The 26024-nt window shown below is 37.9% G+C and overlaps 1 protein-coding gene across 3 annotated transcripts in view; it reads left to right on the top strand.

Annotated features, from left to right (window-relative positions):
• Nucleotides 1–26024, top strand: part of Reck (reversion inducing cysteine rich protein with kazal motifs) — an 80224-nt gene that overhangs the window by 31809 nt on the left and 22391 nt on the right. For 2 of the 3 annotated variants that reach the window (XM_023565519.2, XM_063225488.1), the window contains 5 exons: nucleotides 13646–13679; nucleotides 15932–16129; nucleotides 21070–21337; nucleotides 23791–23970; nucleotides 25795–26007. In XM_023565519.2, the coding sequence (XP_023421287.2) occupies nucleotides 13646–13679; nucleotides 15932–16129; nucleotides 21070–21337; nucleotides 23791–23970; nucleotides 25795–26007 (893 nt within the window). Of the gene's footprint in view, nucleotides 1–365; nucleotides 469–13645; nucleotides 13680–15931; nucleotides 16130–21069; nucleotides 21338–23790; nucleotides 23971–25794; nucleotides 26008–26024 lie in introns of those variants that run through there. The other variant, XM_023565520.2, reaches the window with a different exon arrangement.

Genomic DNA, 26024 nt, shown 5'->3' with positions numbered 1-26024 from the left:
TAGAGAGTCTTATATATCTTTTGTCCCTTTGTAGTATTTGCTAAGTTGTATTTGTCCCTCTGAAGCAAATTTCCAAATTAACTGCAGGTCTCCTCTGTGTTTAGAAAGGAACCTTGTTACAAAGAAGTAAAAGATACATTCTTTCCTCCTTCCTGCCTTCTTCCCTCCCTCTGTCCTCTTTTTCCATTTCTTTTCTTCTCTTTCTTTCTTGCTTGATTGCTTCCTTTCTCTTTGTTTCCTTCCTTCCTTTCACCCTATCTTTCTACCTTTGAAATGAGCTGTTTTGGTTTCTTTTGAACAAAGTGGCTAACTGATAATTCCTTCTTTTCTCCCACATGCTGTCTGACATTGTCTATGTCCTGTAGCCTGTCCTCCGTTATTTTAGTGTGCTTCCTTCTCTTGTCTGGATTTCTGCATTTGCCCTAGGAAGTCTGCCAGTTTGTGTTGATGAAGGACGGGACAGGAAAGGTAAGAGAGATAAACACTGTCCTATGATAGAGATTCTAGGAACAGTTTGATTTTCCCAGCCTATCCTCTCTTATTCACCTAGAATTAAACAACCATTAAAGTGTTTACATACCAGGAGCATTCTTTATTTTTATATTCAAAGCTGACCCCTCTGGGAGGCTGAGGCAGAGGATTACGAGTTTAAACCCAGACCAATCTGGGCAACTTAGTGGCTTGGGGGGACCTGTCTCAAAATAAATAATAAAAAAAAGGGCTGGTGACATAGTCCAGTATAGAGGCCTTGGGTTCAACCCCCAGTACTGAAAAAAAAAAAAAAAAGAAAAAAACAAGCAAAATTTTTCCCTGCAAATTACTCAGTAAAATTCATTGCTTAATTTCATTTCTTGCAGTATATATTACTTAGAAATAAGAGAGGCAAGAGCACTTTGATGCAAGAAGGGAATTCTGTATTATAAACCCCAAGTCCTCTGGCTGTCATGATTGTTGAGGTCTAGTCCAGAGATAGTGTATTCTTTTTAAAAATTGTGTAAATTTGATGTGACACAGCCTATTTTAATGCAGAGCAATAGCAGAATAGTGTGTAAACCTGGGCTCTTAATGTCTTTTTCCTGGAATGGTCCTTGGGATGAACTTCTAGGTCTACAGTAATAAAGCCATTGCACTAGGCTTACAATTTTAGGAATAGCATTTACCCTGAAGGATGACTTTGTGTAGTTTGATTAGAGATGCAGAGACTAGGTAATTACATTGAAAGCAACTAATAATTATCCTTATTGGAAAATGGCTGTGAGTTCCTTTTGAGAGGATTTTTAAAGAAATTTGTTTAAATGAGGAAAGTTTTAAAAATGTAATGCCATTTTAAGATTCTGTTTTCTAACATAAGATAAATCAATTAAATGTAAAGCATTGTTCTGATTTTATGGCATCTAATGTTCTTATGTGAATCAATGATCTTTATTGAATACTGAGAGACAGTTTTATATATATTGTAGCACAAACTTTAGAGTAAGTCTTGGGTTAGAATTCTGGTTAAGCCACTTAAAATCCCTTTACTTCAAATATTAAAGAATTACTTCTAATTGAATAAAATTAATTAAAATATATATATCAACACACGAGGGCTAAGTGGCATTAAAAGCAGAGCAAGTATGTTGGGAGTTATCAAGAAAAACTTTGCAAAATGAGAGGCCTGAAAAGATTAGTATGATTTAGTTAAGAAAGCTGTGGATCAGAGGCACATTAGCAGAAATACTGACGGCTTATGCAGAGGACAAAACCAAGATATCCTATTTTGGTCTGAGAATCTGTGCTTGACTAGGTAAAGTAGAACTAGATCTGGAATGTTGCCATTTTGGAGTTCAACCTATTATTAAATGATAATAAAGATTTTGTAAAAGAAGACTAATACAACAAAGCCAGCATTTTAGAAAGCTTAAAGTCTTAGCTGTGTGCATGCTGTTTTAGACATTCCAAACCCTTCTTAGAAACTTAGCTAAAAAAAGGTAAGACCCAGAACTTGAGCGACAGCAATAGAGTTCTGTATTCAAAAATAAATCAGAGATTTGAAGGCAGAATCCATTAATAGGATTTGTTACGATGGATTGATTATAATGGATGATTCTCAAGGAGATAAAACAATTCTTTGAAGCCTAGTTTCCTGGCATACATTTACTCTTCTCCTGTACTTGAAGGCACTATGTTATATAGAGAGATTCCTTTCTGGAAATAGAGGCTTACTTGATATCTACATCAATTTTCCAAGTAAAAATAATTTTAAATGGCAGCTTACTTTCCTGGAAAGGAAATATGCAATACGCAGGCCAAAAACTTATGTGAAGCTGGAACAGTGGCGCAAACCTGTAACTCCAGCTAATCAGGAGGCTGAGGTAGGAGAACTGCAAGTTCAAGCCCAACTTAGGCAACTCTGCAGAACCCTGTCTGAAAATAGAAAAATAAAACAGTTGAGAAGAATCAACAGCCCTTCGGTTCAACCACCAGTATGGAGTGAGGCATTTGTAGGAGGGCACTTAAGTGAAGACAGGAATCCAGAAAAGTAAAGACATTAGAGAAGATGTTAGCCTTAAGGACTTTTGCTGAATCAGTTTTCACAGCTTTGTAGCTTTATGGAGGTCAGAAGTCAAGAGATAAATCTCTGGTTCTGATTGATAGTGGAAAATGTAATGAAGTCCCCTTCCTTTCCCACCAGCAAGTTTGTATTCCTAAAGTATGCTCATCTGTTCCCTACAAGGAAAATTGTTTCTCACGAACCTTAACCTTAATGTTGTTTTCTTTGAAAAGTGATAACTATATATAAGCTGGCTTTCACTTGATTTTGCAGCCCAAATCATACTGGGTTTTTAAAAATCTCATGCTGAGAATTTGTTTAAATTTAAAGCACTTCTAAAACGGTAGTGTCTCTTCAATGCCTGTGACAAGCTAACACAGATTCTTTATGGAAGAACTAATCATTATTCATACTCCTTGGGATTTCTCCAGACAATGTTCTAAGGAAAATAAAGTTATAATAAATACTCACAAAATGGATCAGCAGGAAACACAAGACTCATCAAACAAGAGCAGTCAGAAACAGTGTTGAACAGAATCAACCCTGAAGACACTGTAGGTACAGAAGGTATCATATGCAGACCAGGAAATGTTTAACACATATAGTTTTAGTCTTGGAAATACAAAGAGCAAACATTATTAAAAACAGATTTCCAAAAAAAATAGGATTGAAATAAAAACACAGTGGGTAAGTGTTGTATGTACTTCATTAGATCAGTGAACTGGAAGCTCAAACAGAAAATTACATAGAAAAACAGCACAAAGGGTCAGGAGGCTAAAGAGTAAGAGAAAGGAGAGTGAGAAAGTATTCTAATTGGAGTACAAGAAGAAAAGTATGGTCAGAGGCATCGTTTAACAAAATCCAGTAAATCCCCAAGTTTAAAAAAAATCCTACAAAGTATAAACTCATATCATGACTATATTAATTTGGAGTCTAGCGGAATGGAAAATATAATTTATGCAAAGAGATTTATTGGATAGACTTAAGGGATCAGAGGTGGAAGAATCCACTGTGACTGTGAACACACTGAAGAGCCCAGAGAATTCGGTGGCCCCTCACCAAGAAGATGGAAGCTGCAGAACAAGGGAGATCAAGCATGCCACAGCGGTGCAAGGCCAGGGGCCTAGCAGCTCACTTGCCAGTGCAAGTCTGCCCTGGAAGACTGAAGAAACTGGAGACTGATGTCCAGAAGCGATAGCAGACTAGAGCTCTTCCAAAACAGGGACCCTTCCTTCTTTTCCCTTTTGTCCAGTCTAGGTTACAAGTCCAATGCCTGGTGCCGCCTACATCTCGGGTGAGTCTTCTTCCCTCAGTTTGCTGGCCTACCTGTCAGTCACCCACAGACACTTGAAAAACTGTGCTTACCAATCTGCTAGACACTCCTTAATCCACTCAAGTTGACAGATATACCATGAGTGATGGTTGCAGTAGCCAAAAATACTGAAAGCAGTCAGAATAAAAGGCATTCCTGTCAAGAGACCAGTAGCTGATTTCCCAGTAGCAAAAAAGAAAGCCAGAAGGCAGCAGAATGATACCTACATAGTTCTGAAAGAAAATAACTGTCTAGAATTCTGTATCTACCAAAAATATTTGTCAGGAAAACAGCAGTAAGGTATTTCTAGACAACAGAAACAGGATTGCCATTGCTGGCCTCTTCCTAGAAGTTTTCCTCTAAGAGAAGCTCTGAAAGATCCACTTCAACTGGAAAATTATTTGAAGTGCAAAAGGGAAAGTAAAAAAGGAAAGTGTATAAATTAAAACAAAAAATATAGAAAACAATAGTAATGAACTATTGAATTTTTTAAAAATTAAAGCAACTATGCACTGGGAAGGGGCTAAGTAAGAAACATACTGAATTTTAGATCTTTTTAATATAATGACCATATCTCAGGGGTGGTTAAGAATATAAGGTTAAAGATGAGAGATGTTATGCCTACAGTCAAATTGAAGTAACCCTTGAACCTTGAAAGTAAACGAAAACTCCATGTGATACAAAGAATTGGTTTTTACTGGGTTATCAAGATCACTCCCCCGCCCCCCTCCCCGTTGGAGGGGGACTGAACTCAAGGCCTTTGTATGGAGTTATTTCCTCAAACCTTTGGGACTCAAACTTGCTATCTTCCTGCTTCAGTCTCCCAAAATGTTGGGATTATAGGAGTGCACCACCACACCTAGACAAGATTGCTTCTTTAAGGAATTGAAAGAGTAACACTGATATGGGCATTTCATATCAGTGCCCAGAATGAGGTGTTTCCAAAAACTAGATCATCCTATCAATAGGAATATTCAAGCAACAGCTAATTTGATTTGATTAATGATCTCTCTCCCAACTCTACAGTTCTCTTCTTTTGACTAGTAACTGAGAAAGAATACTTCCTTCAGTAATTAAGATCATTTCTATAAGAAGTATACCTATTTGATTGGGACTCACCAGCTTGGGTCTGTAGAAGCTACCAAAATCAATCATTAGCCTAATAATTCCTGTGTAAATATGTTCAACTATCATGGACATGCTCATTTTTATAAGCATGGACCTTGGCTTATGAAAGAGTATTATTGGTTAGGCAACATGAAATTGATGAACATGCTTTGCTAGGACCTGAGATCATATTCAAAGTATTGAACAGCTGGAAAGAAAGACACCAACAATCAAAACAAATGCTGGCTGTAAACCACAGGTACAACCATATTAGTGCACATTGGTTGATTAGGACTAAAGTAAACATGGACTCACGTTTTCTATGTGGTGTGAGACATAAAGTATAAATTCTTTTTGTATAGCTTTTGCCTACATCTTAGCTATGACCCTTTTTTCTGACCAACAAAATGGTGTTTTTGTTTGTTGTTGTTTTTTGATTATTGATAGCTATTTTCCAGGGATATGAGAATCAACATCATTAAGGTTGCATGGGGCTAGTGAATTTTCAGTCCTGACAGTGGCTGTAAAGTGATATAAACTTCACATTTAAGATTCATAAATTCCTTTTATGTCAGACATTACTTGTCACTCTCTTTAACATGACTATAATTATAAATAACCTTCTAGTTGGTACAAGATCCATTGAAATACAGTGGTACAAATTTGCCATCAGACTTCTCTGGGTTTTTAATTACATTCTTTTCAGAAATTTATTTCGCTTCTTTATTTCCTGGCTTCCTTCAGTCTAACTATTTGCCATTATCTCTTTAAAAGAAGGTGAGAAGCTATGAAAGAAAGCCAGTAGGAGATATTTCTGTGAGAACTTTTAAAAAAATCTTGAAGCAGTTAAATTTTAAACTAAGTAACTGTTAATACAGATAAAATATTGTTCTGTCTCTGGTTTGTTGAGAATGCTAAGATAAAATTGAGCTAAGTGTGATGACAGACACCTATAATTTCAGCACATAGGAGGCTAAGGCAGGAGAAAGGAGGATCACAGGTTTGAGGCCAGCCTGGGCTTTATAGTGAGTTCAAGCCCAGCCTCAACTACATGACAAGATCCTGTCTCCAAAAAAGAAAGAAAGAAAAGAGAGAGAGAGAGAGAGAGAGAGAGAGAGAGAGAGAGAGAGAGAGAAATTTAAAAAGGCCAAAAAGACTGAAGATATTTGTAAGAGGCTCTCAGAACCATAAAAGCAAACCACTCACCCGGATGGGTTCCTGGCACAGTTTGTCATTGCCACCAGGTATGGTTGTGCAGTGTGAGCTGTATTTAATTTTTGTATGTCATATGGTTTGAAATTTAAAATAGTATATATGTCTTTCCCCTCCTCCCATACCAAAGTCACCAAGTTCCTGAAGTTACCAGAAATAGAACTTTTCTGCCTCTGTTTACAAAGTGGCAAATCACCATAGACTCTATTGTGCTTTTGGTTGGCGGTACTCGGTGTATATTTATGTACACCGGCCCATACAGGCTGTCAGGATATAGTAACTAGGAGAGTGAATGGATGGCTTTGTAAATGGTAAAGTGCTATACAAATAGTTATCAAAGCAGATTTGGGCCGTTACCTGCAGCTGATGAGCTCCAAAAAGAGCGAAACCTACTAGGTCCTGCAGTACTGGCTTAAGATAATGTAACGCTTTGATTACATTCCACTTGGATGTCATTTTATCATACTTGCATTGTAGTCTGGAATGGGAGTAACTCCTATTTAGTATACTTGCTGCTAATGTGTTTCCTTTTCAGTTCATTCTCTGACGTTACCTGAATGAGATCTTCCCCAAAGGGAAATCTGGTTAAATCAGTGTAGATTGAGGCCTGCTCTAATCTTAAATGCCAAGGTTTTCTCAGTAGGTGGTCTCATCTACTCCCATTGTGAGGGAGGACTGTCTGGTGCTAAGGATCAAATCTATACCGGGCGAACACTGTGCCATGGAGCTGCATCCCCTGGCCAACTCCTGTATCAAATCAAAATTGATTGATTTCAGATCAACCAAATTAATGATTTCCCTACATACTCTGTCTCCTCTGAGCTCTGCCTTTCCCTTGTATAACACCATGCACACACATGAGCACACATACACATTCACACGCCACAACAGAAACCATTTTTTATACTTTTCTTTTGGTTATACCAGTGCATTCCTTCTAGAAATAACTAAGAACCTAACAGACACTATCTGCTCCTTCTTCTTTGTTATTTCCCAGATATTACAGGCTATTAAGCCCCAGAGATTTGCCTCCTACCTAATCTTAAACCAGTCTCCTTTCCAGACTCAGTTATTGTCTTAGTTTGGCCTTTACACCACTTGACTGCTACAGTGGCTATCAATCCAGCTTTTCTAAGTCCAATTTCTCCTCTTAACTGTTCTTAACACTTTTTTCTAGAGTGCCTTCCTTAACGACTAATTTAATTCTGTCACTTCCCTCCTTAAAATCTTTGAATAGCTCCCCTATAGTGTATAATTCATGCTTCTCACCCCGGAAAACCAAGCTTTTCCTGACTTTTCCTTCCCTTACACTTCAGCAACATGTAGCCTGTCATTTTCCAGATTGTTTAGAATGATCCAGAATTCTGTTAGTTGTAGCTGTGCAACCTGTTTGTCCTACCGGACATTCCTTCTTCCCAAATCCATCCTCATATACACTCATTCAGTAATATACTGGAGCTGGCTCCAGCCAGCTAGGGAAAACCGCTTGCTAAATACTTAGAATTCTTCAGGCCAATGTATAACTTGAAGTCAGCCATGGGTGGGAGTATTTATATCATGCACATCCCAAGTGCTACGAGTCAGAACTGTCTGCCTCCTCTGACCCACTCCATTTCCTCCAAGACAGCCAGTCGCAACACACCACTACCCCTGTTCTCTAGGCAATCTTTGCCTCAAATTTTAGCTTAGATGACACCCCTTTGAAACGTCCCCTGCCCATCCCTCATCTGTTTACTCACCTAAGATTGATTGCTGTCTCTAAACCTTTGGTTTGCTTTATCATAGCCTATACTGCCCTCTGGTGCATGGTAGTGTGTAGCAGCAGACTATTGATATTGAAAGCTCTAAAAGATTTGCCATCACTACTGTAGTGTAACTGTTTACATGTCTCTTTTTAATAGTAAAATCTGAGTTCCTAGAGGAGAGTCCCTATATCTACCTTCACTCAGCATTCGTGGAACTGATACACACTCAGCTGATAATGTGCATCAGACACTGCTCTCAAGGTACAGAGATGAAAGGGGTTAGCCTTTTTCTATAAGAAACAACCCAGTTCCATGATGGTGAATCTTTTAAATCTCTGAATGATACAAACAGTCTGCTGCATGCCATAGATTCACCACTACTAGCCTAGTCCATAGGAAGAGAAAGATTAAAATAGACCATTATCATACAGTGAATTAAGTACATTGCTCTTAAGTCTGTAGAGACACATTCAGACCTGGGAGAGAACCTGTGCCTAGGGTAGTGGGGAAATCTTCACAGAGCAGCAGGTAAGACTTAAAGGCTGAGCAGAAAGTTGTAAGTAGGTAGATAGTTAGTACTTTTACAAAGAGGATTTTTTTTTTAAACAGAGCTTTCTCCTGTGGACAACTGAATTATAAAACACTAGTTTTATGTGAAAACCCTGTGTTAGTATCTCTAAATTAGAACTCATTTGAATAAGTTTAGAATACTCATCCTGAGTATTGTATTTGGTATCACAATAGTGTTGTATGTTAAACTATCCTAAACTCTATATCTTAAAAAAACTTAAAAACAGTTTATGATTTCTTTAGAAATCTAAGGGTGAGCTAGGCAGTTCTGGTTTGTCCAAGTTTTATCGGTTTCAGCTGGATTCACACATACGTCTGTAATCTGTTGACTGGGCACCCTGGTTTTAGGGTGCTACTGGCTAAGTTGTCTCAATTCTGGAGTTGATGTGTCTCTCCCATCCCTCTAGGAGCCTGGTCCAAGCCAGGAAGTAGAAACATGCAAATGAGTATTAAAGCTTCTGCTTGCTTCACGCTTGCTGATGTCCCCTACACTAAAGCAAATCATGTGGCTAATCCAGAGTCAGTGTGTTAGAAATAGGCACAGAGATATGTGCAATCACTTCACCACCCCAGGAACACACCCTCTAGCACCTGTGTTACTCTGCAGCTTACAGCCCATGCTGTATGGTGGTAATGAAGAAACTTCTGAGCAGTTTAGAGTTGTGAACCTCATTTCAGTTTTGGGTATTCGTTTTTATGTAACTATTGAAATGACATCATTGTTGGGAGGCTGAAGGAATTAAAGAATCACTTGTTTATTGAAATCGAGGACATGATGTTAAGCTCCTTTAGATATAGTAGCCACCTATCCTCTATTGGGGTTTGTTTTGTTTTAGTTTGCTTTTGAGTCAGAGGGTTGCTATGTAGTCCACGATGGCCTTGAACTGACTATAGCCCAGCCTAGCCTCAAACTCATGGCAGTCTTCCTGCCTCAGCCTCTTGTGTGCTGGGATTACAGGCATGTGTCACCATGCCTGGCCCACTTATGCTTTTTGGTGATTATATTGTCCACAAGGAAAAAACACCTTGTAGAAGTTTAAAAATATGTTTTTAAAGGCCTATTATTTAACCTCTCTGGTTTAGCATTTGATAGACTAGATTCCTTTTATGAAATGCAAAACATCAAAGTAAAAAAAATTTTAATTTCATTTGTGAAAAGCCAACAGATCCTTATACTGATGCCTAGGCACAGAGCAGTGCCTTCACTTGTAATTAGTAACTTAATTAAGTGGACAGCACTAGGAGTGGAAAGCATTAAATAACTGTGTAAGTTGGGCATGGTGGCTCTGAGAGATAGCAGCTGCTGCAAGAGGGCTGCAAGCTTGAGCACAGCCTGGAGGACAAAGTGACTCAGCAAGATCCTGGCTCAGACCAAAAAAGGTGCTGAGGCTGTAGGTCAGTACAAAGATACTGGATGCAATCCCCAGTGCTAGAAAAGGGGTGGGGGCTCTTTTCTGTTTTGGTTCAAACGGTCACGGTGGTGAGTTCCCCCACCTTGATTCCCCTCCATCTCCCTCTCTGTCTCCGCCAAGTTTGCCCATGGCTTCCTGCTTCCCCCTCTAGACAGAAGGGCTTCTGCCTTTTCTCCAAAACCAGTAGGAATAGGAAAGGGAACTGGGTATTGAAAGTGACTGAGGTCGATCATAAAGCAGAAGGGTTTGTAGTGTCACTTTATGAATGTCATTCTAAATGCTTTAATTCCATAACATGAACAGCTACTTCTAAGATGACAATGTGTAACTTATCAACCAGCAATTTCTTACCGTTTGTCTTTCTGTAAGTTTGTATCATTTCTACCCTTTTTTAAAATCTCCATGTATTCTTTTGTTTCCTTTTCTTTAAATAAATTAAAAAAAAAAGAAAAAAAGAAAAAAAAAAAAAAAGAAAGTGACTGAGGAAAGACTTCAGGTTCAAAAAATATTTTAGGGAAAATAATGGTCTCAAGAACTTTTTCCCCACTGTCTAAGGTGCTGGTGGAAAGAATAGGAGACTGCTCAGATTTGTTACTCTGTGGAACTGATTCATAACAAGCACTGCAGTCAGAAAAATAATACAGGAGAGTGTCATGGAGGAGCAGTGTGGGGTGTGACTCCGGCACTGCCCTTGCTTGCTTTTAGATCTGGCTCTCCCTTTGGTCAGTAAACACTTCGGGATCCTGTTGTCCTCTAGCTTGCTGACGTGTTGTTGGGTCTCTAAAGTTGGTGCATTCACACCTTGATGCCACTGTAGTTTTAACCTGTTTCAAGTAAGGTGGCTGGGTGTGATGTTAGTAAAAGGAGATCCTGAAAGAGGCTCAAATGATTATATACCCTCAGTTACTTCCTGCTTTTACCACCAGATGGCACTCAGACATTTGAAAGACTTAAAACAACTAAACTGCAGGGTTGGTGATTTAGCAAAGAAATATGGTTAACGCAGGCAGGAATGGTGGTGCACACCTGTAATCCCAGGAAGCAGAGGCAGGAGGATCCCTGCGAGTTTAAAGCCAGCCTAGGCTACATGGTGAACTCAAATCCAGCCTAAATCACAGTGCAAGACCCTGTCTCAAAACAAAACAAAACAAAACAACCAAAGTTAATGCTGTGACTCATTATATATCTCTTTACAGATATAAACTCATTAAAATATAACTGTATATAAATATATACTAAACCCTGTCAACTAATCAACAGTGGTTTAAACAATGAAAACATAGAGTTTCTTATAGTAAATTTAGGAATTTTTCATCAAAGCAGGGGATATGATTAGTCTGTAAAATCAAGACAGGTCAAGTCATGATGGATATATCAGAGAAATGATTAATTCATCAATGATCAGTATACTAGTGTGAACATTCTTTTAAACCTCAAAATGGGTAAAGTCGTAAATGTGAAAGCTTTTTTTTTCAACAAATTGAGATATACTTGTGCAAGAAAGATTTATCAGTAAATATTAAAACAAAGGAGAGGTGCTGGGGCACATCTGGCTGTGACATCAAAGGAAGCAGCTGTTTCCATTCTCTTTGGTAACTGACAGATTTTCTGTAAAGGGACAGATAGCAAATGTTTTCAGGCTTGCAGATTATAGAATCTCTATCTATGGACTGTGTTATAGCTGTGTAAGGTGAAGTAGATGCACATGAACAAATGGCTGTGGCAGTATTTCAATAAAGTTTATTTACAAGAACAGATGTGAGGCAAGATTTGGCCTGATTACAAGTAGATGCTAGAGGCCTTAGATACTTCCTTTTCTAGACCTTAGTCTCTGACTTGTTAAAAATTGGGTTGGATAATCTGCTGTATATCTCAGGTTCTGTTTCCTTTAATATCTCTCCCACGCTAAGTTGTCTGGCAGAGAGTGACTATATATATAAATAATTTGTAAGTTCAATTTTTAAAAATCCAGCTTGCATAAATTTATAAGTCTATAGAGCAGAGGTTCTTAGACTTGGTGCTGTTGACATTTTAGTCTGGATACTCCTTTGCTTTGGGGGCTAGGGAAAGCTGTTGAGTATATTATAGGATGCTAATCACCAACATACTACAGTTTGACTAACCAACATTGTCTCTAGGCATTGCCAAATGTCCCCTGGAAAGCAGAATCACCCTCGGTAGAGAGCCACTGCTCTAGGGACTTTGAGAATGTCTACAAGAATCATGAAAGTGCAACTCAGACTGTGCACACCAGGGAAGCCAATAAAATAATAAACACACTCCTTCAGGCACGAAGTCAGAGAAATCAGAAACCAAGAGCAATAGCTAGGTTATCACAAAGAGAAGGAAACTAGCTAAAGTCACATTCATCCATTCAAAGGGAGCTAGAGTCTTGGTAGAAGGTTGTTATTTAATCTTAATTCAGATGAATTATAAATGTTTCTGGATCCAGTGAATCCCAGTAGAAGCTGTCGATAAATGACCTGCTGAAAAGTCAACTAAAACAAGGAAATGTGAGTGAATAGTAATATCAATATTAAATAACACTTTTTTATGTTTATTGTTGAGACTTCTAGCAGAAAGGAGTTCAGTCTAGGTGAGTTCATTAGTCTTTATGAGGCTCAGAGGTTTATGGGTTTTTTAAATTTTTGTTTTGCTTTAAGTGAATGAATCAAGCACGGCTTATTTTTTCAGAGAATATTCTTTAGTGGAGAAAATGAATTCATTCTATAGCTCTTCCAGCTACATAGATGGATCTTCAAAGTTAGATTTTCAGTTAAGTTAGTAAAGTTGGTCCTTAAAGTACAGACCATTTAGCTGCCTTGAGGTTGAACCACAATTTTAAAAGCCAGATTCATCTTGATTCAACTAAAATAAAGGTGTTTTTGACTTTCATAAATCTTTTTTTGCCTGTATTATCTGTTTTTAAAAACCCATCTTTCAGTTGTTAATGGTATTAACTATTAATAACTGAAAAACCCTGAATTATCTAAGTGGCTTTGGACAAAGGTTTTTCTTTACTTCTAGGTTGTGTTCTCATTTGCCTTCCAGTGACTTTAATACAGAGTAACGTAGTAATCTGATTCCAGAAACTAGTTTTAGTCTCAGGCTGTGCCTTTGGCTTGTTCTGTGATCAGAGGTAGGTCTCTTTGCCCTGTTGAGGAAATGGCTTCTTCATTTGTAAAATGGTAGGTAGATTCCCAAACTCTAGTCTCAGGAAGCCTGAGAAAGAACCACGTTTGCAACCTTGTTTGAACTTTAGCTTTGTGTCCTAACCCCAGATTCTGACACTTTTTAATCTAGGAAGGCTGGGAAAGTCCGGTGTCCCCAGTGCACAGCCATGTTTTAGAACCACTAGAGATGACCTCTGAGGTCCTTCCAGCTCTAAAATACCATGGTTGTATACGTATTTCCTTAAATGTTCTTGATTAGTGTGTTTTCTGGAAAATGTTTTGTATCTTACAAGAAATGATGGAGAGTAATACATTGTGACACACATTGAAAGAGCGAACATAAACTCAGTTTGCTGTAAGACGATCAGTATAAAGCTTGTGATAATCATCATGACCCTTGATATGTGTTAGAAGATGTTTTCCTTTTTTTGTCAGGTAGTCATTTTATAGCTTCTGTGTTTTTAGCCTTCAATTTAGAGAAAAATTATATCCTGATTTTCATGTAGCCATAAAGTGGAATAAAATTTGAAACTCTGTCTGGTTGTTAATTTCTGTTTATTTGTTTTTTCTTTAATTTGCAGAATGCTCTTTTCAGTTGCATTAGCCGAAATGAAAGTAAGTATATTGTTGGTGGCTATACAAAGAGTAACACAGTCTACAGAACCTGATTAGCTGTTACAGATTCAGCCAAGATCTGGCACTGTAGGTTAGGCTGGTAATAAGCCTTCTGAAAGAATGTGCACAGCAGGACTCAGCTAAGCTCTTTCCTCCAGGGCGTTCAAGTCATTCATGTAGTATTACAGTTCTTGTTTCTAATTGCAGATTTACAGAGCAGACACAGAGCTCAGTGTGCTAGCGGAAGATACTAACACGTAATAATAGGATCACTTTCAGAGATTAAGCACATCATATAATGTGCAATTGCTTGGGGCTACCTCTCAGTTCATTTAAAGGACATTTATTATTTGCTTGACGTGGGGCAGACACACAGCTGTGGAGAACATGACATGTTCTCTTAAGAACTCTAAGACATGGTAAATTATGAGATAACACACAGGAATTGCTTCCTGCAAGCGTACAGAGGGGTGACTTCCTGGAGTTGGTGACTCAAGTGGGCCTTGAAGGGTAAAATATATGTGAACAGTGGAGATTGAAGCAGAGGCACTGCAAGTGGAAGGGATATGTGAGCATTTAGAGATGAAAAAATACAGTGGAGGGACAAATAGTTGTTTAAATTAGTTTGTCAGGAGACTTACGTGGGAGGACAATAAGCATTAGCTGTCTATGCTTTTATCTGTTATCCTTCAAACTGGGGCATAGTTTGGAATTCTCTTATGTCCTGCCACACTGGTGAGGAAGCAGCCTAACGAGGTAGTAAGAAGATGGGCAGCCTCTCCTTTTCCGCTGTGTCTTCTGTCTTCACCGTGCCCCACTCCTGCTACTGGTGTATCCTCACTGAGGTTTGTAGTAGTGAGTGAAGTCACAAATAATTGTTCCTCCTGAGACACGAGATATAGCTTAGAGGTAGGTTGCTTGCTTGGCATGTGCAAGGGTTTGTTCCCTGGCACCACGCCAAAAAATAAATAACTGTTTTGTGATTAAACTCTTTGGAAGTGGGCACAGTAAGTTTGGCAGTTCTTGTAAGTTAAAAACAAGTGGCACAATAAGGACGGAACACTCTCCTGGTCCTAGAAGCTCAGGCTTATCCTACATCCATTAATTTACATGATTATTTCTGGAAGTCACCAGAAACCTAATTCTAGTTCCCTGGTATCCATCTCTAATAGTTATTGAGGGATTCTTACCTGCTTTTTCTCTAAACCTCTTCTGTTGAACGTCTGTCATGTCTGCCTTCAGCCTCCCACAAACCCCAGGAGTCTCCTGTGAGAATCTCTTGGTCTGCTTCACTATAGCTACCACGTTGTCTTCCCAACTACTCAGCACCCTTTCCCCATATACTTTACATGGCGGCCCACTGGTGCTTATTTTAAGACATAAATCCATTCATATTTATTTTAAGTGAGTTTTACTTTTCAGTATGGGAATAAATCATATCTATGGTTAAAGATGTAGTATCCCAGTTTAGGCTATTCTTACAGATGTCTAGTACACTCTGTGAACAGTTATACCCAGTCTCATCCAGTGTGGAGCCCAACACATAGAAATTTTAGGATTTTGTTTCAAGATATATACTTAGTTGTCAAACTTATGTGTCTGATGTACGTTAGTTTTTACTTGTCCTCATTTATAAATACGAAGCATTTGGAGTTTTATTTCATTTTGGTATTGTTTTCATAGTTTATAAACCTCCACAAATCTAATATGGAAGGAAGCTGTTTCAGTGGTTTTCAGTGAGGCACTCTTAGCATTTTAGAAGACAGTTTGGTTGCACACGACTATCCTGGATAGGACAGGAAAGATATTTAGTAGCCCTGACATCCACGCTTTACATGATAAACGTATTCTCCAAATCATCAGAACAACCAGAATGCTTTCATATGCTTCTAATGCTGTGCCTGTGGAGAATCACTGAACTCTAAAGTTGGTGGATAATGGTTTTCTTGTCAGTGACCCCTTGACTATCCCACGGCTGTCTACAGTAGTGCTGATGTTAGTGTTTGACTTTTTTTTTTTTTTTTTTTTGTCTTTTTCCTTTTTATTGGTACCAGGGATCGAACTCATGACTGCCTGCTTTCAAGGCAGGCGCTTATGCCACTGAGCTAAACCCCCAGCCCCTAGTGTTTGACTTCTATAGCATGATTTGATTGCTCAAATTCAGAAAGACGTACCGTTCCATCTTTATGGTGAAGACTTACTGTTAACAAAAGACTGTTGTCACTTGAATGTTGTCTCTTTTCCCTCCTTAGTGGGTTCGGTGTGCTGCAGTTATGCAGGTCATCACACAAATTGCCGTGAATACTGTCAAGCCATTTTCCGAACGGACTCTTCTCCTGGCCCATCTCAGATTAAAGCAGTGGAAAATTATTGTGCCTCTGTTAGTCCACAGTTAATACACTGTGTGAACAATTATACCCAGTCTTATCCAATGAGGAACCCAACAGATAGTAAGTAAAGGAGACATATTCATCTCATTTCAATCTTTTATAAAAGAGTTTATAAGAAAAATTTATAGATACTTGTAGTCTGAGTCACATGGGAAACACCATACTTCCTTTCATGTTTAGATTTGACAGATTAAACATTTTGTCACAACAAGTGCCAAGAAAGATGGGAATGTTGAGAATGTGAGGAAATTGGTATTCTCTAGTTAAAGGGTATAAGGGTTCTTTGGTATAGATATTTTGGGGAGAAGTTGAATAATGACCATTAGAATTCCAAGGTATCATGTCTTTTGACCTAGCAACTGCATTTGTCAGAATTTATTAATGAAGAAAACTTACTCAAAGTTGCAGAAATATGTTGTATATATTCATATGAAGATGTACTACATTCATGTAATAGAGACAAATTAGAAATAACCTAAACATTCGTCAGTAGGATATTGATTAAAATTGATTAAATTATGACATATCTATATAATAATGACACTTCAGAAACAACAAAAAGTATATTTACATAAAAGAAGCCCAAGATATATTAAGCAAAAAAAGTTACAGAACCAAAGTTGTGGTGTAATACATTTTTAGTCATATGCCTAATTATTCTATGTAATATTTCTTTAATGCTTGAATTTTTACCAAGAGCAGTTATGATTTCATAATTTAAAAAATGAAGAGAAACCGTCATTTAAAAAAAAAATCACAGCCTCAACGTGAACATGAACCTTACAGGAATCTTTGTAGCTTCAGCTTTGTACATCTGTTTGCTTCATCTATCCTAGAGGTAGTCAGATTTTAAGGAACTGAGTGATTAACCAAACTGACAAAAGACTGATGTATTATGACTACCAAACCAGCACTCCAAAATGTTCTGAAGGACATTCTAGAAAGAGATATCAAGGACTACAACTCCATGAACCCCAACAGAAGAAATCCACCAGGCAAAGCAAACAATTAAAAAAGAGAGATGGGAAAAAAAGAGGGGGAGCCAACAGGAAAATAACATGACAAGGATAAATCAATACATATCTGTTAATCATCAGTGTTAACTCATCAATCAGATGACACAGATTAGCAGACTTGGATCAGAAAGGAATATCTAACAATATGCTGCATACAAGAAACACATTTAATTCAAAAAGAAATTCATACACCGAAAGTCAGCAGGTAAAAGACATGTCCTCTGTGCAACAGGAACTCAGGAAAAAGCAGGGGTAGATACTCTGTTTGCAGACAAAGTCAATTCAAGCCAAAGCTGATTAAGTGGGACAAAGAAGGTCACTACATCCTTCTAAAGGAAACAATTCAAGAGGAAGAGATAGTGATCATAAACATATATGCAACAGATACCAGTGTACCCAACTATATAAAACAAATATTAATAGGCATGAAAAATCAAATAAGCCCTAATACAGTTGTATTGAGGGATCTCAGTACCCCACTGTCACAAAAAGACAGATCAACTAGAAAAAAAATCGATAATGAAATACTAGAACTACACCAACCTTTTGAACAAATGGACTTAGTAGATATCTACAGAGTGTTCCACCCAACAAAATCAGAGTACACATTCCTCTCAGCTGCACACAGGACATTCTCCAAATAGACCACATACTAGTCCATAGAACATACTTAAGTAAATGCAAAAGAATTGAAATTATCCCATGCATATTATCTGACTATAGCGCAATGAAACTAGAAATGAATGACAAAAGAAACTACAAAAACTCCATAAACACATGGAAATTAAATAATACACTCCTGAACAATCAATTTGTACAATAAATTATGAACCTGGAAAAAAAAACTACCAACAAAGAAAAGCTCAGGCCTTTATGGATTCGCTGCTGAATTCTATAAGAAATTTAGAGAAAACTTAACACCACTTCTCAGCTCTTTAATGAAACTGAACAGGAAGCAATATTCCCAAATTAATTCCTGGGAGCAAGCATTACCCTGATCCCAAAACCAGAGAAGGTCCCAACTAAGAAAGAGAATTACAGGCCAATCTCCCTAATGAGCATAGATGCAAAATTCCTCAGTAATATACTGGCAAACAATGCAGCAAGTCATCAAGAAGATTCTACACCATAACCAAGTGGAATTCATCCCAGGGATTCAAGGATGGCTCAACATATGTAATGATTAATATAATATACCATGTTGACACAGCCAAGGATAAAATCATAACAATCATCTCAATAGTTGCAGAAAAAGCTTTTGACTAAGTCCAGCACCCATTGATGATAAAAACCCCTACAGAATATTGGAATAGATAGTCTTTATCTCAACCTAATAAAAGCTATTTATGACAGAACAACAATCAACTTCATACTAAATGGGCAAAAGCTGAAAACTTTCTAAAATCAAGAACAAGACAAGGATGTCCACTGTCTTCACTCTTCACTTCACTCTGGCTGTTACTCAAATAGTCCTGGCAACTAGCCAGAACAATTAGACAAAAGAATAAAAGAAATAAAGATAGAAAAGGAAAAAGTTAAATTTATCATTATTTGCAGATGACATATTGTATATAAAGACCCTAAAAACCCCACAAATAAAACTGCTAGATTTAATAAGTAAATTAAGTAGCACAGCTGGATACAAAGTCAGCACCCAAAACTCAATAGCCTTCCTATACACAAGTAACAGACTCACGAGAGAGAAATCAGAGAGACAACACCTTTGACAGTAGCATCTAAAAAAATGAAATACCTAGGAATCAGACTAGTGAAGGATGTAAAAGACCTCTACATTGAAAACTACAGTACCCTGAAAAGGAGATTGGAGAAGGTATCAGAAAACGGAAAGATATCCCTTGTTCTTGGGTTGGAAGAACTAATATATTGAAAATGGCCATACTTCCAAAACAGTTACACAGTTTTAATGCAATTCTGATAAAAATTCTAATGCCATATCTCACAGAATTGGAGAAGACAATTCTAAAAGCCTTTGGGAACCAGAAGAGACCAGGAATAGCAAAGACAGTTCTGGGCAACAAAAACAAGACAGGAGGCATCACAATCCCTGACTTGAAATTATACTGTAAAGCTACTGTGATTAAACACACACACACACACACACACACACACACACACACAAAGCAATGTGGTACTGGCAGAAAAAAACAGACCCAAAGATCAATGGAACAGATAAGATACAGAAACAACTCCAAACATACTCAGTCACCCTATCTTTGACAAAGGTCACAAACACATTCACTGGAAGAAAAACAGCCTCCTTAATAAATGGTGCTGGAGAACCTGGCTCCACACATGCCAAAGATTAAAATTGGACCCATATCTTTCACCATGCACTAAACTAAATTCAAAATGGGTCAAACATTAAAACAGAAGCATTAAATCTATTGGAAGATAGAGTAGGTAAAACTCTTGAAGACATTGGCACTTTATGAATAAAACCACAATTACACAGGAACTATCACAAAGAACAACTGGGATCTTGTCCTTTTAAAAAGCTTTTGCACAACAAGAGAAGCTGCCAACAGAGAGAAGAGAGATTCTACAATGTAGGAGAAAATGTTTGCCAGCTGTTCCTCAGATAAAGGAGTACTATTGAGAACATACAAACAACTCAAAAAAACCAGTCCTCCCAAATTTAAAGACCCAATCCAAAATGAGCATCAGAGATGAGTAAACATTTCTCAGATGAAGAATCAAAACCAGCAAATAAATATATGAAAAAATATTCAACATCACTGTTCATTCGAGAGATGCAAATTAAAACAACACTGAGATTCTATCTCACCCTAGAAAGAATGGCTAGTATCAAGAAATCAACCAATAACAAATGCTGGAGTGGATGTGGGGGAAAGAAACCCTTCTCCATCATTGGTGCAATTGAAGACTGGTGCAACCACTATGGAAATCAGTGTGGACATTCCTCACAGAACTAAGATTGATGGTCCCATCTGATGTAACTATCCCCCTTCTGGGTATCTTCCCAGAAGAATTAAAAACATTGTACCACAGTGATATGTGTGCACCCATGTTTATAGCAGCACAGCTTGAAATAGCTAGATCTTGGAACCACCCAAATGCCCATCAAATGAGAAATGGATAAAAAAGATGTGATATTTATATACAATGGAGTACTACTCAGCCATAAAGAAGGATAAACTTGAAACTTTTATAGATAAATGGATGCAACTTGACACATGTAAACATTGTTTTGTCTCCGTAGTGTGAGAAGCTGAAAGAGTAAATAAGATCCAAAATGTGAAATAGATACTGTAAAATGGGAAGAAACTTCAAAAGGAAAGTGAAACTGGGATGGGGGAATGGCAAAAAGGAAGGGAAAAAGATATATATATATTATATATATATATATATTATATATATATACACACACACATACATATATATATATGATAGTTAAGATAATTATACTAATTTCTCTTAGTTCATTGAAAAGTTTGTGCTATTATTGCTAATATTGGATAATTAAATATTTTCTGATTAAAGATAATATGCAATGTTTTAACTATTGTTATTCTTCTTTTTATCTTATTTTGAAATTTTGTTTTATCTTTTTTCTCTTTAAAATAAAAAAATTTTAAAAATTAATCGTTTTTCCTATATCAAGAACATAATCCCTTTTAGACATTTGTCATTAGAAGAAGGTAAGTTCACTTTGATCTGTACAGTAGCACTTTTTTGGAGAAGGTGAGATCCCTTTTACAGGAGAACTTCTTCCATATGGGATGGTGTTGCACATTGTAAGGACGGTGTCGTGAGGCCTGTGCTTGGGCAGGGTGAGCTCTGATGATAAAGTTGCTTTGTTTCCTCACCTGTTTGCTGAGAGTATTTAATAGACCCATGTCCTGCAGCTGGGGGTGCAGAATAGCAGTGATTTCCAGTGCCCTGTCATGCTCTCTCGTGGTCAATGCATGATATAAAACTGCCCCTTATATTCTGAAAATGTAGGTTTATATTGCTGCGACAGAGCTGAAGACCATGCATGCCAGAATGCTTGCAAGAGAATTCTGATGTCTAAGAAAACTGAAATGGAGATTGTGGACGGTCTCATCGAGGGCTGTAAGACCCAGCCCTTGCCTCAGGACCCTCTTTGGCAGTGCTTTCTTGAAAGCTCACAGTCTGTTCACCCTGGCGTCACTGTGCACCCTCCTCCCTCCACGGGCCTTGATGGGGCAAAATTGCATTGCTGTTCTAAAGCAAACACTTCGACGTGTAGGTCAGTATCTCATTTTCCTTTACTAGTCAGTAGGAAAGCAGCATTTTAATTAATCCCTTTACCTTAGCAAATATATGGTATATTCTTGCATTGTGTAGGTTTAGTATTTAGAAGACACAGCATCTTTCTGGGGATGAGATGCGCTTACCTAGTGTGCACAAATCTTTGGTTCAATCCCCAGAACCATGTTTAAGAAGGTATTGTTAAAATATTTAATTATTTTATCCAGTAAATACAAAACATTGTTTTGTACATTGAATGCTAAAAACACTGTTTTGGGACGTGAAGAACTAACATTGGCAGGACAACAAATATTTAATGATAATATTCTACCTTCAAAGAGATTATTAAGTAAGTTTATAATTTGGAAGACGTTTTAATCTGATACCTCAAGGGTATTCTGTTTATTAAGTTACAAAACTTCAAACTTAACCAACATTTTGTTATATGGCAGATAACTTGATTTGGCACTTGTATCTAAAATTAGATGTTGGCATATTGTCATTCATTTATCTGTTACACTGAAAGGCTAAAAAATAAATAATATATAGGGTAGAGGATCCAGGCATTGTGGCATCCACCTATAGTCCTGGTACTCAGGAGGTTGCCGCAGGAGGATCTCCATGAGTTCGAGGCCAACCTGGGCTACATAATGAGTTCAAGACCAGCCTGAACTACAAAATGAGACCCTGTTTCAAAAAGCAACACAAAACAAAATATATGATACATACACACACACCTGGTAGAGAAAACACAGTCTAGAAATAAGAATAAGTAAAGATAACTGAGGTCATGCTAGAAAGTGGAAGAAATAGAAGTTTGCTTTGTTAGAGATATTTGGCTTGAAAAGAGTCCACATTTTACTAGGATGTCCTGAAATAAATATAAGATACTAGAGGTGGACAGCCTTTCCTATATTTCTAAATTGGATGAACCTGTAGCAAAACGCAAATCATGCCCAGAATGACTCATTAGACTGTCAAGAACATAGGAAAAATCCAAAGAAAATTAGTAGTTGGACATAAAGAGAATTTAAGTTGGCCTTGTAATTATGGAAATTAAATTGCTTATAGAAGTTAATAAATAGATTAATGAGAGGGCTGCAGAGTAGTTCTTTGCCTATTGTAGAATTTATGCCAGCTTAAGAGCTGCTAGAGACTGAAATGGCTGTGCTGCCCCAGAGGTGCTTCAGCTAGAAAGCTTTTCTTGCCCTCCCCTTGAAATGAGGTCCCCTGGTTTGGCCAGTGCTTTCACTTTAATCATATGTAATTGTCATGGAACTTAGGTGGTAATTTGGAAAATTTTTGTCATTTTTGTTTTACATGTAAGAAATTAACTCAGAGATATTATCTGTTGAAGATAAATATAGAAAGTTAAGGACCAGAGAAAGCACTGGTTTTCAGATCAAGCTTCCTGATGTAGCCTGATGTAAAGCCTCCTCACTCTCACACATTCTGAACTTCGCTGAGAGCAGGACCCTTAGCGGTTTTATTCACCACTGTGTTTGTGTGCCCTCAACAAGCACTCGTAAAACAGACACTTGGAAAACGCTGGTAGAGTGAATGATAAACATAAAAATAAAGATACCCTCTTTGTAAGGGCAGTCATGAGAGTCAAATAAAATGTGAGCAGAATGGACAGTGCTTACTTGTGACTTTATATATTTCAATAATAGTAAAATTGTCTGTATAGTGAACATCTATTTTGTAAAGGAAAATAAATTAATGAATATTAAGTATGAAAACATTTTGGAAATGGTGTATTGTTTTAGCTATATACACATACTTAAGTTGCTTTGTAATCATTAATGAAAATAAAAATATCATCCCAACTACAGTAGTATATGGAGGCTTTGAAATTTCTCAAGGAACATAAGTGACATGGGGATAGTGTTATAGGGGAAAACTAGTAACTTTGAAGTCTACAGTTCTTCATCTGTCTTCCTCACCTTCCCGCCTGCTCCATCCCTGTCACCCTCCCTTCCTTCCCCCCACCTCCTTCTCCACCTTTGCTGGAGACTGAACCCCAGGCCATGCACACCCTAAGCGCACTGCCATGAGCCCACCCATGTCCCTCCAGTAAAAATACCTGAAGGCTTTGCCTTCTGTGACTGAACATAACTGTAGGGGAATATACCTCTGCGGAGACAAAGCCATGCCCTTTAAAGATGAAGAAGAGATCAGAAGGGCATGGGGAGATAATTCTGCCAAGAACTAAGGGTGTACAAATACTGTAACTGAACATTAAATTTAGCAGTGAACATTTTAGTAGCCTCAGCCAAAGGGAAAAAGATGAATGACAATGAAGGTCATTTTTTCATGGAAAAGATCACATTTTCTGGTCCCAAATTCTAGGAGGTGATTTTTTGTTTTTTACTTTATATTCCAAAGTATATATTTAATAGAATGTGAGTTTTATTTATTTGGCTCTGCATGTTTCTGCTTTTGTTTCAGGGAACTGTGCACTAAACTTTACAGCATGAGCTGGGGCAATACACAGAGCTGGCAAGAGTTTGACCGCTTTTGTGAATACAATCCAGTGGAAGTATCCATGTTGACCTGTCTAGCAGATGTCCGGGAACCTTGCCAGTTGGGCTGCAGAAATCTTACTTATTGTACTAATTTTAATAACAGGTAGTAACAAATTATTGTATATGAAATAGAAACAGTTTATCATTAATTGTGTGGTTATTAAGCAAATGAAAATACCCTTTTACTCTGATTTTGTTCCCACTGGGTTAAAACTAGCTGGGCATGGTGGCACATGCCTGTAATCCCCGAACTCTGGGAGGCTGAGGCAGGACTGAGAGAGTCCAAGCCCATCTTGGACAATTTAGCAACTTAGTGAGACCCTGCCCCAAAATAAGAAAGAAAGAGAGTCTGGGGACATAGTTCAGTCTGAAGGCCCTAAATCGAATCGCCGGTTCTGCCCCCAACCCCCCCCCCTTTTTTGTGATTTTGTCCTAAATGCTATCTTCCATCTGATAAACCATCTCTGGGAAAGGAAGCACTATTACAGAGTTTCTTCTTATCTAGAGATGCGTTGAGCTCCTGGAATTCTGAGAATTGTCTCTACCTTCAGTCCTTTTTTCCTTCTTCCTTCTGCTCCACTACTAGGGGAACCAATTCACTGCGGAGTAAATAATTGCACTGTGAGGTCATGCGGATGGAAGCTTTGAAAGGCCTTCCCACTGGCTGAGGTTCCTGCTCAGCAACTCCCAGCTCATATAAAAGTGTTTCTGTACAGAAGCAATTCAAATGGGTGTTTTCCTAAAGTAACTAGTACGAAAAGTAAAGAGGCAAGAACTAAATCTTGAGCATGTCTTGAGCCGATGGCTAAGGAAAATATGAAGAAAACAGAAAAAAGGTATTCAGAACACAAGCTGAATGAGAGGAGCCAGAGAGGGCTGGTTTCTGAACAGGTGCTGGTTTAATGACCGGCCTGCCACCCAGAGGGCCAAGGAAGGAGAATCATTGAGCTGGGCCAGGAGGAAGTTTTCAGTACTTTTGTTGTGTGGTGTTTACTTCAAGTTAATACAGTAGCCTTGTAAAAGTATTCAGATTATTAGTTTGATTTTAAAAAAATGAGAAATCAATGAAAATAAAATGTATAGAAATACTTCAGAGGATTCAGTAATTAAATACTTCTAAAAAGTCTGTGAATTGAAGAAATAAACTGGTAAATACTTCAGCTGCATAATAATAAAACACAATATATCAAAAATTATAAGGTGTGACTAAACCGTTAGAGGGGAAATTACGGGCTTACCTATGTATATTGATACAAAAGAGAATAGGGGTCTTTTGGTTTTTTTTTTTTTTCTTGCTGTATTGAAGATTGAACCCACGGCCCTTGCCCCAAGCTCCATCTCCAGCCGTTTTTTATTTCTTACTTGAGGCAGGGTCTTCCTTCATCAGCTTGTCCAGGCTAGGCTTGAACTCTGTAGTAGTCTTACCTTGGCCTGGGATTAAGAATGGGCACCACCACCAACAACAACAACAACAACAAAAGAATGGGTATCAACACACCAGCAAGAGCCCATTAATTCTAAGAAGGTAAATAAGTCTTGAGATCCCCTAAAATAAACAAATTGCCATGTATTTATTTTACCTAGTTTTTTTTTTTTTTTTAATCGGTACCAGGGATTGAACTCACAACTGCCTGCTTGCAAGGCAGGCGCTTATGCCATTGAGCTAAATCCCCAGCCCCTATTTTATCTGGTTTTTGAGACAGGATCCTACTCTGTAATGCAGGCTGATCTTGAACTTACTGGGTAGCCCAGGGTGGCCTCAAACTCCCAGCCATCCTACTGTTGGGAGTATAGATGTGTGCCACCATGCCCAGCACTTTGTGAAGTTTTAAATTGCTTCATGAAAATCTCTGTTAAAAAGGAAACATGCATTACTTTTCTCTGGAAATGACTGCCGATTGCTTCTTGGTTTCTTTCTTTTTTTAAGGCCAACAGAACTTTTCAGGAGTTGCAACGCTCAGTCAGATCAAGGAGCCATGAATGACATGAAGCTGTGGGAGAAGGGAAGTATAAAGATGCCATTTATCAACATACCTGTTCTCGATATTAAAAAGTGCCAGCCGGAAATGTGGAAAGCCATCGCTTGTTCCCTGCAAATTAAACCTTGTCACAGTAAATCTCGGGGAAGTATTATTTGCAAGTAAGTTTCTTTCATAT

This window comes from Cavia porcellus, unplaced genomic scaffold, assembly GCF_034190915.1.
Source record: "Cavia porcellus strain 051 isolate PalLab524CR breed Dunkin Hartley unplaced genomic scaffold, mCavPor4.1 scaffold_1, whole genome shotgun sequence".
In the NCBI taxonomy this organism is placed as follows: Eukaryota; Metazoa; Chordata; class Mammalia; order Rodentia; family Caviidae; genus Cavia; species Cavia porcellus.
The sequence above is the reverse complement of the archived record's forward strand: the minus strand, read 5'-3'. Positions and strand labels throughout refer to the sequence as shown.